Source organism: Lontra canadensis, unplaced genomic scaffold, assembly GCF_010015895.1.
Source record: "Lontra canadensis isolate GAN:19392208 unplaced genomic scaffold, GSC_riverotter_1.0 scaffold73, whole genome shotgun sequence".
NCBI lineage: Eukaryota > Metazoa > Chordata > Mammalia > Carnivora > Mustelidae > Lontra > Lontra canadensis.
This window is the reverse complement of record NW_022631067.1, coordinates 768,576-786,789: the sequence shown is the minus strand read 5'-3', so window position 1 is coordinate 786,789 and position 18,214 is coordinate 768,576. Positions and strand designations below refer to the sequence as shown.

General features: G+C 61.6%; 1 protein-coding gene across 1 annotated transcript; it reads left to right on the top strand.

The window, feature by feature from the left end:
• The first annotated feature begins 96 nt into the window (after window positions 1–96).
• Window positions 97–12,600, top strand: F10 (coagulation factor X). The gene is made up of 8 exons (XM_032881011.1): window positions 97–345; window positions 2,216–2,376; window positions 5,671–5,695; window positions 6,610–6,723; window positions 8,126–8,257; window positions 9,011–9,264; window positions 11,144–11,261; window positions 11,995–12,600. The coding sequence occupies exons 1-8, from the start codon at window positions 276–278 to the stop codon at window positions 12,576–12,578; spliced, it is 1,458 nt and encodes a 485-aa protein (XP_032736902.1). The 5' UTR covers window positions 97–275; the 3' UTR covers window positions 12,579–12,600.
• The last annotated feature ends 5,614 nt before the right edge of the window (window positions 12,601–18,214 follow it).

Genomic DNA, 18,214 nt, shown 5'->3' with positions numbered 1-18,214 from the left:
CTGGAAGCTAGGAAATGACGCTCATCGTCTCCTAACAGTCCCCGTGCCCCCTGGGTGCCGTAAGTGACGAGGATGAACTCCCGGGACCTCCCCGGGCCCCAGCGACAGGGTGGCCACAGCCCGCGGGGTCACCTGCCCCCAGCCCCCTTGCAGCCCAGGCTCCAATCAGGAAGCAGTGATAAGAGAAAGGCCACCAGCTGCCTGGAGCCAGGGCAACTGAACCTTGCCCTAGGGACCTGTCACGGCAGGACGGACGCACTGTCCTCAGCCGCACCATGGCGGGCCCACTGTGTCTTGTTCTGCTTGGCGCCTCCCTGGCAGGCCTCCTGCTCCCCGGGAGCAGCGGTAAGCTTCCCTTTGCCCTGCATATTGCAGAGATGGCCCTCAGGGAGAAGGAGGGAGGGCGGGGGGCAGGCTGATGCCCCAAATCCAGTGAGGCACAGGGGCTCCCGTGGTATGACACGGCCAGGCCTGGTGCCTCAGCCAAGGGTAGCCTGGCGCCAGGTGCAGGTGGGGAGTCAGACGGCAGACCAGGGGTCACACACAGAAGCTCATGGACAGAGAAGGAGGGAGATACCAAGAGAGACAGAGAGATGTGCCCCCGCCAACGGCCAGAGTGAGCTGGGGGGCCCGGGGGTCACAGCAGAGAGGAGCTTCAGTGGCAGAAAGAGAGTGAGATGGAAGCCTCCCCCATTGGGCTGGCTTGGGCAGGGGCACAGGGTGCCTGGTTCAAGGCTGGACAGAGCTGGGTTTTCTGCACCTTCTAGGCTATCCAGAGAGAAGAGGCCAAAAAAAGGGGAAGCAGAACCAAGCCAGAGGAGAGGGCAGGGGAGCAGTGGCCCCGGGGCAGGCGGGGGGCCAGGGGCTGTTCCTGCCCTGGATGAGAGGGGCAGGTGGGGCAGGCAGAGGGGTCCCTGCGTGCGGGGCCATGGAGGCGGTGGGAAGCGAGAAGATGGGAGCAGGGAGTGACCCACGAGCTCAGGAGCGGGTGGACCTCTGGGGTGAAGGGGCATCCACAGACAAGTTCGAGTTTGGCGTCAAACTTGGGGTGAAGCCCACGTTGCCTTGGGCGGGAAAGCAACCTGAGGTGGGAGTGAAGCAAACGTTTATTGAGCACTAAGTGTGTACCCACCTCAAGCTAACGCAACTCAGAGACATGGGCAGGTGAGCCCCATTTGCCAGCTTTATTTATTTTTTTTAAGATTTAATAAAATCATATTTATTTATTTGAGAGAGAGAGAGCGAGTGAGAGACAGCATGAGAAGGGAGGTCAGAGGGAGAAGCAGGCTCCCCGTGGAGCTGGGAGCCTGATGCGGGACTCGATCCTGGGACTCCAGGATCACGACCAGAGCCGAAGGCAGCTGCCCAACCAACCGAGCCACCCAGGGGCCCACTGCCAGCTTAAGGAGCAGAGGAGCCAGCTGCGTCGAGGCTCGGCGGTCCAGCGCCCCCTGGTCCAGGGTCCAGTGCTGCACGTGGGGAGACGTTCTGAGCTGAGTGCCTGCCCACGGGGAGACCAGGACCCAGGACGGCAACTGGGGGCCGCCTCTGAGAGGGCAGGAAGAAAGGCAGAGAGGGGAGTGCGGGGCAAGAAAGCTTCTGGGCGCCCCAGCCTCCAGGGAGAGCAGGAGAATGGAGGAGGGATAGCTGGAGAGACACAGCCTCCCGAGGCTCTCGGATCCAGGACATTTCAGCGGGCCCGCCATGAGTCTTTCGAGAGTCACAGACCAATTCAGTGGGTTTTGAAGTGAAATGGAACAGAAATCAAGTAAAAATGTTGTAATAAGTACTATTTCTTGAAAGTGTGCATGTGCGCGTGCGTGTGTGTGTGTGTGTGTCCCGGGACTTCATAATTGTGCTCACAGCAGCACTGCTGCTCCCCACTTAACGGCATCTGAGCCCTTGTGGGGGCTGGGTGCAGGTGGGGGGGCCAGGAGGCGACAGCCCCAGGACTCCAGAGCAGGGAGAGGTGAGGGAGGGCTTGGGCGGCCACGTGAAGCTCTGGGGGACAGGCAGGAGGCTGGGGGCGGCGGGACGGGGCGCGTGGACTTCCACACAGAAGGGTGCCTGGGGCCTGGTCACTTTGGGGTCACGAGGGAGCCGGGCACAAGGTGAGGGGGTTCTTGCTGCGTGGGGAAGAGAAGATCCTGCCTGGTGGCGGGAGAGCAGGAGGTGCCGAGGTCCTCCGGGCGACACGGCCCTCCCTGTCCACTAGTGTTCCTCAGCCCGGAGCGCGCCAGCAGCATCCTGGGGCGTGTCCGCAGGGCAAACTCGTTTTTAGAAGAGATGAAGAAAGGGAACCTGGAAAGAGAGTGCATGGAGGAGACGTGCTCCTTCGAGGAGGCCCGAGAAGTCTTCGAGGACACCGCCAAGACGGTAAGGGCTGGTGCGCGGGCGTCCTGCTGCTGCGCCCCTGCGTGGAGGCCGGCCCAGGGCCCTGCCGGGGACAGCGAGCAGCCCAGGGCCCCCGAGTTGTCCCGCGGGGGCGGTGGGGGCACTGAGGGCCGGCTGTGGTCCCGTCCGGTGGGAGGGTCGTGAGGCCGTCCGGAGGTCTTGTTAAGCCAAGTCTACGATGTAAGGTTTTCATTTAAGAGACGATTCAGGGCCTCGGCCTCACTTCCCTGGGTTGGGCCGCACACGGGGACATGGAGCCTGGCGGCCTTTGCCCAAATGCACGGCCGCCGCCATAACTGACGTGGGCACCTGCCTAGTTAAGGCACCGTCGGTAAGCATCCCCTCAGATAGAGACAAGCTGGCTCCAGATGTGGAAATACGGAGAAGCAAAGACTTCAGAACAGCTGGATCAAGTCTGAGAAAGAGAAGGAGTCACAGTCCGTGCCTTACAGACACCCCACGACGTCGCGCTGACCGCAGAGCCGTTAGCGTGTGTTCCGGGAAAGGGAACGGACACAGAGATCAGTGGGACAGACTATGAAGTCCCTAAACAGACCACAAAATAAGGCTGATTGATATTTGACAAACATTCATAAACAACCCAATGAAGGAAGAATTGTCTTTTTCAACTGATGGTATTGGGACAACTCCCCATCTCGACCTACGTGTCACCGTACAAAACTAACTCAAAATTATCCTAGACCTAAAGGTAGAACACAAACCTTCAGGGAGAAAATGGTCATGATATGGAATTAGGCAATATTTCTTAGACATACCAAAACCATGACCCATAAACAGAAAACAGGTAAATTAGGTTTACTCAAGATTTGAGACTTGCTCTGTGAGAAATCTTGAAGAATAAAGACACAAGCTACTAACTGAGAAGATGCTTGCTGACCGCACACCGGCCAAGGATCTGAACTCAAAGGATGAGAGGAACTCGCCCAGCCCAGCGGGAGAAGGCCAGTGACCAACGGGCTGCACGGAGCAGAAGATGTGACCAGACACGTCCCAGGGACGCATGGTGGGCAAGTGCACACAGCTCTCGCGACCTGCTGGGCCCTCAAGGGGACTCGAACCCCACCTGCAGGCTGGAAACCATGGACGGGACCCGCAACCGACGGTTGTGGCAGCCCGGATGCTGCTGCCCTCCGACCCCGCAACCCCACTCCTGAGCATGCACCTGCTCACACAGATGCTTGACTGTGAACGTCTGTCACGACTCCGGTCAGCATCACCCTGGATGAGCAGCCATGGCCACTGGACCGACCGGCAGCCTTCCATCAGGGAGGCGACAAGCCGCTGTGCCCTCGGGGCCGGGATGTGCCGGTGAAGGAGCTAGTCCCCCTCGCAGGATGTGCAAGGCGCTCAGAAGTCGTGGCTGGGACCAAGAGCACATCTGTGGGCCTGGGGTGCTACTGCTACGGGCTGCGAATGTTGGGGGCCGGGGCGGCTGTGTCTTGACCACGCCACTGGCGGCACACAACTGGGCCTGCGTTGGATTTCATAGGCTTATACACCAAAACAGCCATTTTTGCTGTGTGATTCTTTTCTCACTGGAATTCTAAAGAGACAGTGTCTGAGTTTCCAGAGGCTTCTGGGCTGCACCACAGAATGACCAGAATTCACTCTCACAGCCCCAGAGGCTGAGTCCAAATCAAGGTGTTAGCAGGCGTCAGCACAAAATGAACAAACCCTTTAAGTATGGAAAGGAATAGTCTTATTTGAGCCCAGGTGAGGACGGCTGCCCATGAGACACAACCTTCCCACAGAAGCCAGAGCTCCAGGGAAGCAATATTGAACACAGGATTATATATTCTTCCTGTTACGTCAAGAATTACAAACCATCAGGAAGAACCTTCCAGGAATTCAAACTGTATCTTGTGCCTTTAGTACGTGCAAGGCTGCAGATTTCAGAGGTGTGGGGACTTAGGGAGGCATTTGCTCTTAACTATACAGACATATACAGACATATTATGTATATATATTTTTAAGATTTTTAAAATTTGACAGAGAGAGAGAGAGATCACAAGCAGGCAGAGAGGCAGGCAGAGGAGGGGGAGGAAGCAGACTCCCTGCTGAGCAGGAAGCCCGACGTGGGGCTCGATCCCAGGACCCGGAGATCAAGACCTGAGCCGAAGGCAGAGGCTTAACCCATGGAGCCCCCAAGGCGCCCAACCCCCCGTCTATACATTTTTTTAATGGGCTCCAAGCACAGAGCTCAACGCAGGGCTTGAATTCAGGACCCTGAGATCAAGACTTGAGCTGAGATCAACAGTCAGAGACTTGACTGACTGAGCCACCCGGGAGCCCCAGGTAGACCTTTACTCTTCTCTTTAGTTTGAAACGTTTCCTTTCGGTTATCCGCTAATGACATACAATGTGCACTCAGGGCAGCAACAGAGCCCGTGCCCTGGAGGTTCTGCGGGGTCATTCCAACCTTGGTTCTGGGCAAGCGTAGCTCCCCCGGGCGCCCAGAGGCCGGGCCACAAGCACTGAGAGTGGCAAGGTTCCCTTCGGAGGTCTGCGAGAGTGAGAGTTCGGTGCCCCTCCCTGAGCGTCGGGCGCTGCCAGCCGTCCTGGGTCCTCCTGGCCTCAGGGACTCAGCCCTCAGACTTCTGTTGTCTCCACATGTGGCTCTCGTGCCCTCTCCGTCTCTCCTGAGAGCACTCAGGGTCGGCCCTGAGCGGGGGTTCTCCTCTCCAGTCTTAATCTCATCGGCCCACACCCTATTTCCATGAAGACCACATTCTGAGGTTACACCTGAAGTTGGGAGGGGGACACTGTCTGCTCAAACTACGAACACAGCAAAATTGATTTTCCAGACTATGAACATTTCTTAGTGTGATACAGGCTTTTGGTGGCCTGTTTTAATCTAATGACCAGTTACCATTTCCTCAATTTAACACGCGCATTCTCCAAGCATCTGACCCCTGACTGACTCTCTGACACAGAAACCTTCACTCAGAACCACTCGTTGACCCACGTGGGTGTAGCAAACAGAGTGAACCATTTCTGGCACAATCCATCCCTTGGTGATTAACTTGGAGATAGATTCTCCAAGCTTCAGCAGAGCCGGTGCCTCTAGGATGACGGCAGTCCCATCTGTCAGACGCGCCAGGTCTGAGCGTCCCCTCGCAGGCTGAGGAGCCCCAGAGCGAAGGCACCAGGGAAGGGCTCCGCTTGGCAAAGGGTCCTACTGAGGCTGAGTGCGGTGGTCGTGTGAGACATCGGTGTTCTCCCTAACGTATTTTAAAATCTTCTTTCCCCTTTTAGACTGAATTCTGGAATAAATACGCAGGTAAGATGCCTTCTATCCTAATACCAGGTGGGGCTCGTTCGGACACTGAAATAGGGAGAAATCATATTTGAGTTTTGAAAATTCTTCCTCAGTTTCCTTTCCGTTCCTGCTCACTTCTTACTCACCTGAGACTTTTCCTTTCTGAGTGTTTTCATAATAGTTATTGTGAAATCGTTTTTTTAACTTGATGCTAATTCTAGTTTTGTTGTTTACTTAAATGTAGACTTAATTAGTTCACTCTCACTTGCGGAGTACCAAACACTATGATAATTTTCTTAATCCAAGGCATTAGGCAGAAACAAAGAACAGGGTCTGAAAGGTTAGGTCGTCTAAGAAGATGGAATGTTTGCGGCTTGTGAAACGGTACAAATCATGAGTCATGTTTCATTCTGGTAACACTCTCCCAATTTCTCAAAATGCCAATCGGACCTGTCTCTAAAACAGATCGTCCGCAGGCACGGAGAAGCGTGATGCCCCGTGTTCCTGCTGGACAGCAATCTTTGCGCTCTGCTTTTCCCTCCAGGCCATGTGGGGAGAGGCCCCAAACACGGGTCTTGTCAGTGCTAAGCCTGGCAGCGGGTGTCCGGCAATCCCCTGCCCTCTGACCTCCCCGCCGGTCCCACACGGTCACTAGCCCCGAGCTCCTCACTCTGCTGAAAACACACTGTCAAACATCCCAGCAGAAAGGAAGAGCTTATCAACAGCCCAGTTAGATCAGAGCATCGCGTAGGTAGAGCCGCAAAAGGTGGGGGTAAAATGAGGTCCGGATGGCAGACGCGCTTACGGGGAGACAGGAGGGATTTCGAGTTTATTCAAGCCCCCGAACAGCACGTGCCAAGATCAACACAGCACAGCCATTTCCATGGCCGTGGGGGCTGCTGGCCAGCTCAGGTTCCCAAACCCCGTCTCTGCAGATGGTGACCAGTGTGAGAGCGGTCCTTGCCAGAATGAGGGCCGGTGCAAAGACGGCCTCGGCGAGTACACGTGCGCCTGCTTGGAAGGATACGAAGGCAAAAACTGCGAATTATGTGAGTTCTCTCGCCAGGGCCCCTTCAGCTCGGGCTTACCGGCAGGGCAGGAATGAGGGAAGGAGCCAGCCTTGGAGGTGCAAGTCTGCGCTCCCACGCGTTGTGCCCTTGTGGGCCCAGCACAGCCAAGTGGCACACGGTCTGCTTGGCTCTAGGTGGCAGACACACAGCCACGTCCCTTCCTCTGCGAGGCCGTGGCACGTTCGTGGAGCACGGGGCCCGTAACTCGGGGAGCTACTCTCTCCGGTGACCCCCACCCCACACCGGCTACGGTTTTGCGGCCCCGGCTCCGAGTCACCACCTTCCACTCACTTCTCTTAGTACGAACGTCAATTCCAAATTCCGGGATCGTCCAGTTATAGAAACATGATACCTTCAATGCATTCTACGTGGAAAAGTCACTGAGAATTTTCCTGATTTGGTGATTAATTTAATACACATTAGATCTGTATTAGCCGGTTCCCCCAAGAAGAGGACCGTTGTGATCTGCAGAATGGGCCCTGAGCTCAGGCCTCTGTGGGCTCATCCCCGCGGGGCCCGCCTGCCCACCTCTGCCGCTCACCACGCGGCGCAGCCCCGGGCCACCGTGCGTGTTCTCCACAGTGGCACTAATGTGGGTCTTCTCACTGTCATTATTTCGCCACCAAAACCCAAAAGGTGGAACGTGACGTAGTCGGCCATGGTGGCATCGGGGACATGAGGTGGGGGTCGGGGGTGGCATGTGTGCTGGAGACAACAGGCCGCTCCACGGGGGACCCCCTCAGCCTCGCCTCGATGACCCTGAAGCCCCACGGGTTCTCCGTGCAGAGAGCGTCCCCTGATGGGCCAGGTGGCCCGAGTCCAGTGCGCACCCCCGCACAGACCCCGGGCACTGAGATGCGTCCCAGCCCCTCTACATCGTGGGGGATCCTCCAGCCTCCGTGGATGGGCTCGCAGCACCCCGCCCACCCCAGCTCAGCCTGAGCACCCATCCCCAACCCGTCCTCCTGCCGGGGCCTGTGTGCACAGGGCTCGCGGCTGCGGGGCAGGGCGCATGCCCTTCTGAGGGCTGCACTTGAGACCCGCCAGCCTCCAGGGCCCACCCAGGGCACGCCGGGGTTTCTGCAGGATCTCCTGGAGGTCTGGCGCCCGGGGCCCTGCAGACACCGTGCCGTCCCCATGTGGTCCGGGGAGCAGCGGGGCGAGATCGGTGTGGACACGGAGGGGTAGTCCCCAGCCCCTGGCCTGCTTTGGGCACCCATCCTGTTGGCTTGGGCCCCACTGAGGGGCTCAGTCGCGTGGTTCTGGCCCCTCGCTCCAGCTGGCGGGTGCACTGTGGGGCAGGCGGCTGGGCGGCTGGAGCTGCGGTCTGTCCTCCGGGCTTGGCGCAGCCTCGGTTGCCCCGGGCTGTCCTCTCCTGCAGCCATGCGGAAGCTGTGCAGTGTGGACAATGGGGACTGTGAGCAGTTCTGCAGGGAGGAGCAGAGCTCCGTGGTGTGCTCCTGCGCCAGCGGCTACGTCCTCGCAGACAACGGCAAGTCCTGCATCTCCACAGGTAGGAGTGGGCGGGCCCGCCGGCGTCCCGGGGGGGCCACAAGGGGAGGGGACAGACTCAGGGTTTCTGGGAACCGTCTGAGGAACGGGCCAGCAGGATTGCCTAACTCCCCAGGTGCCGGTGAAGACGGGGGTGGTGCCTGGCTCCCAGCCAACCCTGAAGCACCTGCCTGTGACCTTGGCATGCCCCGTTGCCCCGGGAGGCTGGGAGTTGGAGTGGGTGTGGGGCAGCACGGGCTGACTCTCGGGGCCGGGGACGTGGCAGGGCGGGTGCAGAGAGCCTCAAGGGGAGCCACGGAGGCATCGGTCGTCCAGGCCCCAGCGATGGGCTTTAGTTTCCTTCTCTGTGATGGAAGCCGGGCCCTGAGTCTGGCCTGTAGGCTCTCAGAGGGCACGGCCCAGGGAGGGGACATGAGCAGGACCCCCGCCCCACCAAGGACACCCCTGGGCCAGAGCTTCTGAGAGGCCACCCCCTCTCTTAACTCCACCTGCTTCTCACGGGGCCTCACGGGGGCCTCACGTGCTCCTCAAAGCCGGGCACCCCGTCTGACCCACAGCTCTGGTCGGGGTGCTGAGTCTTGGGCGTTCCAGAAGGTGGGCATGTCCCCGCCCTGTGGCAGTGGCCTCCGTCGTGTAACCCGGGCTCTCGGGGATCCCCTCTGCTCCCCCACCCTCCTCCAGGTCGGGTTGGGAGAGCTGTGCATGTGGGACAGGGAGGGTCTCGCCCTGCTGAAGCCAGCCCGTGTCCTTCCAGAGCTTTTCCCCTGCGGCAAAACCACGACGGGGCGCAGTAAAAGGTCCGTGGAGATCGCCCACAGCGGCCAGGGTCCCTCAGAGGCCGAGGCCGGCATGCAGGAACAATACGACCCCGGGGACCTGCCTGCCACCCAGAGCACCCTGTTGCTGCTGCCGTTCAACGAGACAGACCGCAGCCCCGCAGAGGACTCGAGCAGCCTGGTCCGGATCGTGGGCGGGCAGGACTGCAAAGACGGCGAATGCCCCTGGCAGGTGACCACGCAGAGGGCCTGGGTGGCGCAGGCAGGGGCACATCCCTCTGGCTCCAAGGCGGACGGAGCAGAGATGTAAAGCGGGCCCGGTCCCCCATCCCCATCCACCCCCCACTGTGTGCCCATGAAAGACAGACAGAAGACGTAGTCCTGTTAACCCGACCAGCTCTGGCTGCAGGCTCGGGTCAGCCGGGGGTGGGGGTGGGGGCTGCCCGGTGCCACCAAGCCCTCGGCTGGCTTTTCCGACCACCGGTGGGAGACTCGCTCCCCTCATTTCCTCTCTAATTCAGTTAAAGATTTTTTACCGAACATATAAATCCTTGTCAGGCAGGTAGTATTTGGAGAAAGTGCATCGTGTGTTTGCCGAGGTAAAAAACCCCTTTCCGCTTGTTGATTTGGACTAAGGTCACCTGATCTGGCAAAGAACAACACGGGACTTATGCTTGGAGCCTCAGATAAACGATGACCAGTTTTTAACGTGAGTGTGTCCCAAAGACCACGTGGGACGCGTTGACACTAAAAACTGCTGTTTATCTGATTTGGGTTGAACTGGGTGTCCTCTGTCCTATCTAGCAATCCTAACTCAGGGTTTAGCGCTCAGGACCCCAAGCCAACACGGCTTCTCCTACAAGCAAAACCCCAACAATGGGCTCAGCTTGGCCCTACTCACAGCTCCGCAACGGGGTGCGTTTGCCTAAACTATCAGGAGGCTGGGGCGCATTCAGAGAGAACAGCGTGGGTCTGATGTGGCGCGGGCGCGGGGCGCGGGCCGTGAGACCAGCTCTGCCCGACGTGTGCACGTCCAGATCTAGGAAGGGCCGCGAGCCCAGCCGAGCCACCCCAGCTGGAGTTGGTGCGGGACACGCACCCCCGCTAGGTGCACATGCAGCTCCGTGGGGGCAGCCGGTGGAGCCCCCCCGACCTCCGAGCCCAGGCGGCATGGCCGTGGCTCTGGACGGCATTCCGTAGGCAGAGAGGGTGAGGGGATGTTCGTGGGCGGCGGTAATCCTGTCTGGGGGACTCCCGACTCCTGCTCCCCAGCCCAGCCTGGCAGCCTCCCTCCATGTTAGGGGAGGAGCTGGGGTCCGGGTACGGGAAGACTGTCCCTCACTGGCCACCCAGGCTGGCTTAGGGGTTCAAGGCTCATGCACAGATAGGGCGTCCGTGTCGTTTCCCGCACGTCACAGCGGTCTTCAAGGGCTTTCTCCGAGCCTGAGGTTGCTGCTTATCCCACGGGCCGGCAGACACCCCCAGCCAGGAAGGCCGGCTCGCACCCCGCGGACTCTCACGGAGAGGCGGCAGGCGCTCTGTCTTCAGATTCGGGGCCCTGCTCTCTGGGGGAAGGGGTGCTGTCCGCTGTGGCCCCCAGTGCTCATCCTGCCAGGGAGAGGGTCCCCTCTAGGGGGAGCCCGTGGATTCCAAGGACATTGCCCTTGACGGGGGCCTCTGTGGCCCCTTGGGGGACGACCTGCCCCAGACACCGTTAATTTCTCCCTGAAGATGCGCCTGCCCGGTCTTGGTTGAATTTCATAGCCACGTAGCAAAGGTTTTCACATGGGAAATCAGGTTTCCATGAGAGCTCTGGAGGGGACGTGGCTGCTCCGACCCCGGAGCCCGTGGTCTGGGTGCAGAAACCGAGGAAGCGCGGCAGAACCGTCCCTGCGTGCCGTGCCGGGCCCTCCGTGGGGCCTCAGCAAATGTCTGCTCTGGGCGCAGGAGCTGCCCAAACCTGACAGGACCCCCCCGGGGCATCCCACCTCGAGCCCGACAGAGGGTCTGCAGGTCCCAGCGGGGAGGGCGGCAGGGGTAGTCCCTGGCCCCGGCGAGGATGTGGAGAGGAAGCTGGAGTGAGACCCCCCTGACCGCGGTGCCCCTTGCAGGCTCTGCTCATCAACGAGGAGAACGAGGGCTTCTGCGGAGGCACCATCCTGAGCGAGTACTACGTCCTCACGGCGGCTCACTGTCTCCAACAGGCCAAGAAGTTCACGGTGAGGGTAGGTAAGTGGCCACATGACCCCCTGTCCCCCGGCCCGGCGGGCCCCCGTCACTTCCTTACCTCTGGAGCCGCTAGCCAGAAACACTAGCTCACACAGGGGACCCTGAGGCGCAGGTGGGGGGACCACGGAGCAGGGAGGGGGGTGTCCCCGATGCATGCCAGTCCAGGCCCAGGGTCACTAGCCTCCCCTCTGCTTCCCTTCCTCCAGGAAGGCTTCCAGGGCCCAGCGCGTGGCCGGCATGTTTTGTAACGCGGGTCGTCCTCTCGCAGCGCCAGCCACAAGCGCGGCCGCGCTGCGATCGTTAGGTCTCCCCGACAGGTGGAATAATTTGAGTGACGTATCTTCACCCAGTATATCAAAACTGTAGTCGTAGTAGTTTAACGTGTCATTAATTTAAAAGTATTAATGAGACCTTCTGAGTTTGTGTTTTCTTTCCCCTCTGAGAATTGACACTTGGCGCGTCCCGGGTCCGGAGCTGGCGCCCCCGCGGCCCGGCAGTCCCGGGACACGTGTGCCTGATGTGCTGGCCCTGGTTATGGAGTGTGACCTGCGGTTGCCCCAGGGAGCGACCCATGAGGTCGTTCTTTGCTTTGAGCCCCCCCTTGTTGCTCAGATTTCCGGTGGCCGCACCCCACTTCCCGTGCGGACGGAGAGGGCCGCTCGGGGCAGCAGCGCCGTGGGTGAGCGCCCAGCCCACCCTGAGCCGAGCCCCTCCGTGTCTGCGCCCCCCGCAGGTGAACGGGACACGGACAAGGAGGAAGGCAACGAGGTCGCACACGAGGTGGAGATGGTCATCAGGCACAACCGCTTCGTCAGGGAGACCTACGACTTCGACATCGCCGTCATCAGGCTGAGGACGCCCATCACCTTCCGCATGAACGTGGCGCCCGCCTGCCTGCCCCAGAAGGACTGGGCCGAGTCCACGCTCATGACGCAGAAGACGGGCATCGTCAGCGGCTTCGGGAAGACCCACGAGAAGGGCCGCCCGTCCAGCACCCTCAAGATGATGGAGGTGCCGTTCGTGGACAGGAACACGTGCAAGCTGTCCAGCAGCTTCAGCATCACCCAGAACATGTTCTGCGCCGGCTACGACTCGAAGCCCGAGGACGCCTGCCAGGGGGACAGCGGGGGCCCCCACGTCACCCGGTTCAGGGACACCTACTTCGTCACCGGCATTGTCAGCTGGGGAGAAGGATGTGCGCGCAAAGGGAAGTACGGGGTCTACACCAAGGTCACCAACTTCCTCAAGTGGATCGACAGATCCATGAAAGCCAAGTCCACGGCCCCGGCGCCCACGGGGGACCCCGCCCCTCATTAAAGTCATTCCCCCTCAAGACCCACAGGCAGCCGCTGGTGTCTCGTTTGTGCCCACACGGGCCGTGCCCGGAGCCCGTCTCCCGTCCAGGACAGCGCGGTCTGGGTCGGTTCCCTGCGCTGCTTTCCTCTTGCTCTGCTGAAGACCACGTTCCTTCGGGACGCAGGACCCTGCCTTTCCCTCGCCGGGCTGGGGAGCTGCTTTAGGAAACACTGTATGTTGAGGGATAGGAGTCTGGACCCCGGGGATGAACAGAACCACGATGGGCCGTTCCTGGGCACAGCAGGTCCCTCGAGGTTTGATTGCTGCGGGCTGCGGCGTGGCTCAGGACCCTCGAATTACTGGGTGCTGGGAGCAGGGATCGGGCAGCCCACGGCCCGGGGTGGGGTGGGGGGCCCGGCGCTGAGACAGGGTGGGAATGCGTCCCCGGGGGGGAGCCTCTCTGATAGCCTCTCACGGGCAGGGACGCGTCTGTGTGGACCTAGCAGCTGCTTCTCCCTCCTGGCCTCATGCTGGCCTCAGCTGGGGCCACTGCCGTCCCCTGAGCAGCTCCTAGGCTCCCAGAGGCGGCTGCCCCAGCCCCAGCATTCAGTCAGTGTGGATGCGGCCGCGCAGGGACCCCACGCGTGCTCAATGTGCTGGTGGGGCCGTGGGAGGGACGCAGCAAGCCCTTTCTATCCCCATCCGCGTGCTCCATGCCCCCAGCCGAAGCGGTCATGAGAAGCAACATGCTACGTGGCAGGTCAGCCCAGACCCGCCAGGGTGTTTTCCAAACGCCCCCGCACAGTTTGTGCTTTGTGTAACTTCGCTAAGCAAAGTTTCAAAGTTCGGGCACGAAGACGGCCCCAAATGTCACAAGCTGGGCAGAGTGTTTGGTAAACAGTGGGCATCACAAGGTTCGGAAAATCAATGTGACCAGGTACGCAGGTTCCCCAAGCCGGTCAGAGAAGGCGGAGGGCCGTGTGGGGCGGAGGCCCTCCTGGACAGAGGCCTCGGCTGCTGCAGACGGCTGTCCCCTTGGTCGGTGCAGTGGCACGCCCCGCATGGGTTCGGAGGTCAGAGGTGGTCTGGGGCCCAGAGAACGGGCGGAAGGCCCACGGGTGAAAACCACCTTCCCTGCTACGGCTCCTATCTCTCGCTGTTGGCCGTTGATGGGCAACCGGCCTCACGTGTGCCTCAGAGGGGGAGACCGAGGCAGGACGGGGAGAAGGGGGAGCCCCGTTGTCTCCCCAGGTCGGCTTATCCAAAAGTAGACTCCAGTCAGTAAGGTTCTGGAGGAGATGGTGGGACACGATGGGTCCATCTGCTGGCCCCCATGCCCAGAGCCAAGCCCCTCCCCGAGTGTCACTGTCGCCGGGGGACGGAGCTAAAGGAACCACCTCGCGTGCACGGACCTCAGCCAGGCTGGCCCCTGTGGGACACGAGCAGCTGGGGTGGACCCTGGGCCATGGGGGAACAGAGGGCATGAGAGTGGCCTGGAGAGATGCGGGAGTTGCAGGACCATCCCAGTGAGCCCGCCTGCTCCGTTGCCCGCCCCCATTCTGTGAAGGGTCACAGTTGCCCCCCCCCCACACGGGGGGCTTCTGCAGCGGAGCCCGAGTTCAAAGGTGGGATGGAGCGGCCTCATCAGTAGGGTTCTGTATAGGGGCAGCCCCCCAGCTACGGCCACCCCAGGAGTTGCTGGTCAAGGCAGGTCCCCGAGGACACCAACCCCGGAGGGAACACCCTCCAGAAGCACAATATTCCGTGTCCGAGCACTGGCAAGAAGTGCCTCTTCCTCCCAGACGGGACAGGTGGCTTTCTCTGGAGCCAGAGCACCCACAGATGTTGGTGCGGGGCAGTGGGGGGGCATGTGGTTGGATCCAGACGGATGGTGAGGTCCCCCACGGTGCTGAGAGCAGTTCTCAGGTTGGAGGACATACTTGGTTCTTGAGAAACGCCACCTGGGTCCACTGGTTGTGTGGTGCGAGGCCCCGGAAACACTCGCCGCACCGCCTCAGGGACACCTCCTGCCACTCTGGCCTCCACACGGGGCTCAGGCCGGTGCCACCCTCGGGCCAGCCCTCTGTGCTCTCAGGGTGGCCCTTTGTGCCCGCGGGGTCGGCCCAAGCCCCTCCAGGCTGCTTGCTGGCCGTGGGTTTCTCCCAGACGGGCCCCATCACGCTGCGCCCTACCTGCCCTCCTGCTGGCAGTGGGGCTCATTGGGACTTCCTGCCCTCTGGTGTGTCCCCCACGCTCCTGGCAGGTGAGCTCCAGCGACCGCCGTGCTCAGCCTGCATCCCCTGCCCAGAGCCACCAACGTGGCAGCCAGAGCCTTGTCGCGGGGGGCTGCGTGCTGCCGGGGGGCCCGTTTCCTGCGACCTCGCTCTAGGGAGGCCTGCCGGCTCCAGAGGCTCTCAGCTCCTTGCCTCAGACAGGTAGACACGGGGCGGAGCAGACGTGGAGACATGAGCGCATCCAGTGACGTTCTCGTCCGCGCCCTGCGTGGACGTTCGCAGCAGCCCCGTGGCCTCGGGCCTGTGTCTGCAGACCTGTTCTCGGTGGCCGTGGGCACGGCTCCTGGGGCCTCCCTGTCCTGCCGTCGGAGCCCTCCGGGAGGCCCTGCTCTGCTGACTTGGCTGTTCCCGGAGCCACCGGGGCGGGGGGGGGTGTCTTTCTCCAGCGTGGCCTGCGGGGTCCCAGCCGCCCTCCCGGAGCGACGCAGGTGCTGACTCCCTCCTCAGGCGGTGCAGGGTCCAGCTGGCAGCGGGCTGACAGCCGGGCCCGACCACGGCCACCACCCTGCGCGCTCGACCCCTCAGCCCCGCAGCCTTGTGCTCTCTCGGCAGCTCCAGCATCCTGCACACCCAGAAACAGGAACATAAGCCCAAACCCATAATGTGCAAACGAAGATTGCATGTTGGAGTGACACTATTTGGGGTCTACCGTGTTAGATGAGTATGTGGCTAAAACAACTTAAACCTCTCTCTGTTGGTGCTCTCAATGCGGGGCTGGGACACGCCTCTGACCCGCGGGGCACATGCCCGTCTTCCCAGACAGCCCGGCCAAGCGCGCCCTCCACAGGGCAAGTAGCACGACCGGGGAGCACCAAGCGGGTCCTGTCCCTACACTGTCTGAACCGTCGCCGTGTCGCGCCAGGGCAAGCGTGGTTTGCACGAGACCCACGCGTGCCGTTAGACCGTCTGCGGCAAGGTGCACAATCTTACGTGACCCGGAACAGCCACAGGGGCTCGCGGATCAGAGAAGTAGCCACAAATCCTTTAACAAAAGCGGGGAGTGAACACACACTGTATGTCGCTTTCAGTAAATGCGTCATGGGGCTGGCGTCATGAGGAGGAATCAAGAGGAGCGACAAAATAAAAGGAGAGAAAGGTGAGCGCGACCCAAGCCGTCACTGCTCAGCCATCTGCGAACCGGCTATTATCCTCGTATTCCAGAATGGCTCTTAGAGCTCCAGCCATCACGTCTGTGTCCCAGGGGGCAGGATGGAGGGAGGGAAACACCAGTCGTCTTTTAAGAAGTTTCCCGGGAGCTGCGGCCTGCCCTTCTGTCTGCAGCCTGATGGCCAGCCCTCGGCCACATGGCCGCCCTCAGCACCAGAAACCCAGCTGGAAATCAGGGGCTCCTGCCCCTTGTCCACCCCCTTTGTCCCCCCAGTGCCGGTCTCGGAACTGTGAGGCTGCTCCCTGCCATCCTTTGCCTCCGTCTGAAACGCTCCCACTTGCCATCCTCCGGCCCCCAAGCTGACGCCGACCCACCCTTCACGCTTCAGTGGGAAGACGGCTTCACGCCCTTGCTGGCCCTGCCGCTGCGCCTTCTAGTTCTGGTGTCTGACAGATGGCTTCTCTGCAGCTCCCTGACGTGCGCTGTCTGGAGCCCTGGTTCGCTGTGCACGGTGACTGGTGAGGTCCTGGCCCCATGACTGGCCGCCCAGGACCGTCTGGCTTCCTGCTCGACTCCCAGCACCCGGCCAGACACTGGTGTGCGGAGGGGGCTCTGCAGGTACATGCCAGCCGTCCAGCTTCCCGTCCCACCACGCCTCCCCATGCGCACAAGGCTTGAGCCAAACCGGCTACTTCCCCGACTAGCTCTGTGGCAGAGCGCAAACCCATCCTCAGCCCGCAGAGCCCAGGACAGCCGGGAAGCTCCTGCCCAGAGGGTCTGCTTCTCCAAGGCCCCGCAGCCGCACCACCGCCACGCCACAGCCACGCAGACCCGAAACCCGAGGGCAATACGGCCTAGAGTGAGGCTCCAGAGCACGAGGCGGGAAGGCTGCGGGCCTCACACAGGCTGCGCCCAGGACGGCCTCCCACCAGGTCTGGGAGCCGCTGGTGCACGGCTGCGCCTCTCCGCTCTGCTCCCGAAGCTGCCCAGGGACCCTCGGCGGGCCAGCGGCATCATGGCGCCTCCGTCTCCAAACGGAACAGCGGCTTCTCCCAAGGACAGCGGAGAGTGAGCTGGAGAGCACAGAACCACAGGCGTCGTCCTCGCGAGGACACGGCTCAGGCGGGCAGAGCCGGGAGCGCCGTGCAGCCCCAAACCGGCCTTCCCGCGGAGCGCACCTCACGGGCCCCGTGAGCAAAGGGCCGGGAATGCCACGGACATCAGGTGCTGGCCGACCTCCGCTCCCCGGCCAGCGTCAGCCCCGCCCCTGTCCGGGGGGCACTGGGGCAGCTGCAGGCCCCCCACTCTACCCGCACACGCACTGCCGGGGGCCGGGGCCTGCGGGGGAGAGGGCTGATTTAAGAGACTAAAAATGTTGACTGAAATATTCTTTTGAGTGAAATACAGAGAGTTCGAACACAGTTCAGACTTTTGAGTGTTACGATTCATTTTTTTCTTTAAACTTATGTAAGCAAACTCCGCACCCCACGTGGGGCTCGAACGCACAACCCCGAGAGCACGCGTCGCGCACCCCAGGCACCGAGTGTTCCGATTCTCAGACACACCACGTTTGCCGCCTCCCACCAGATTGAGACACGCGGGGCCAATCCGGACGTGCCAGCCCGTTCCCGGAAGGACCCGGCAGAAACAACCGCGCTCATCCCGCGCAGGCGGCCGGGCGGGGTGGGGGGAGGCGGGGAGCGCATCCCAGTCCCAGCGGTCGCGCTGCGTGGTTTCGAACTGCGTGAAGTCCGGAGGCTCGGCCCGCGAGGGCTGCGGAGCACGAGCCAGGAAGGGGCAGCCCTGCGCTCAGGTGGGGAGCGCTCAGGTGGCCCCACTCCCATGGCAAGTCGGGCTCCAGACAGGCCCCCGCGGCCGCCGGTGTGGCCCGCAGCTGCGAGCCCCTGAACCACAGCCCCGCCCTCCTCTCCTGCGGAACTTACTGGCAGGGTTCCAGACACCAGTCCCCTGCAGCTCAAGAACAGGGGACCGTCACCAGGGCCAGACCGCCTCCCGCCACGCAGAGGTGAGGCCCGCTCCCCCGCAGAGCAGCCACAGGGCCCAGGGCTCTGTGTTCACACCCCCGAGGTGCGCCACCAAACGCACAGGCCAAGACCAAACAGAGGCGCAGAACCGAGGTCTGTCTCCTCCACGGCAGTAACAGCCCATCGCGGACTCCTGGGGGCGCTGCTCACGGCTCCGAGAAGCACCCCGCGGCCGTGGGAACCCAGTCCACACCAGGCCGCGGGGCGTCC

Bases quoted from the DNA above. Each gene is read 5' to 3' on its own strand.
- F10 (XM_032881011.1), top strand. From the start codon at position 276: ATGGCGGGCCCACTGTGTCTTGTTCTGCTTGGCGCCTCCCTGGCAGGC. The intron at 6,724-8,125 runs GTGAGTTCTCTC...CCTCTCCTGCAG, and splicing joins AGGCAAAAACTGCGAATTAT to CCATGCGGAAGCTGTGCAGT. The intron at 11,262-11,994 runs GTAAGTGGCCAC...CGCCCCCCGCAG, and splicing joins GAAGTTCACGGTGAGGGTAG to GTGAACGGGACACGGACAAG.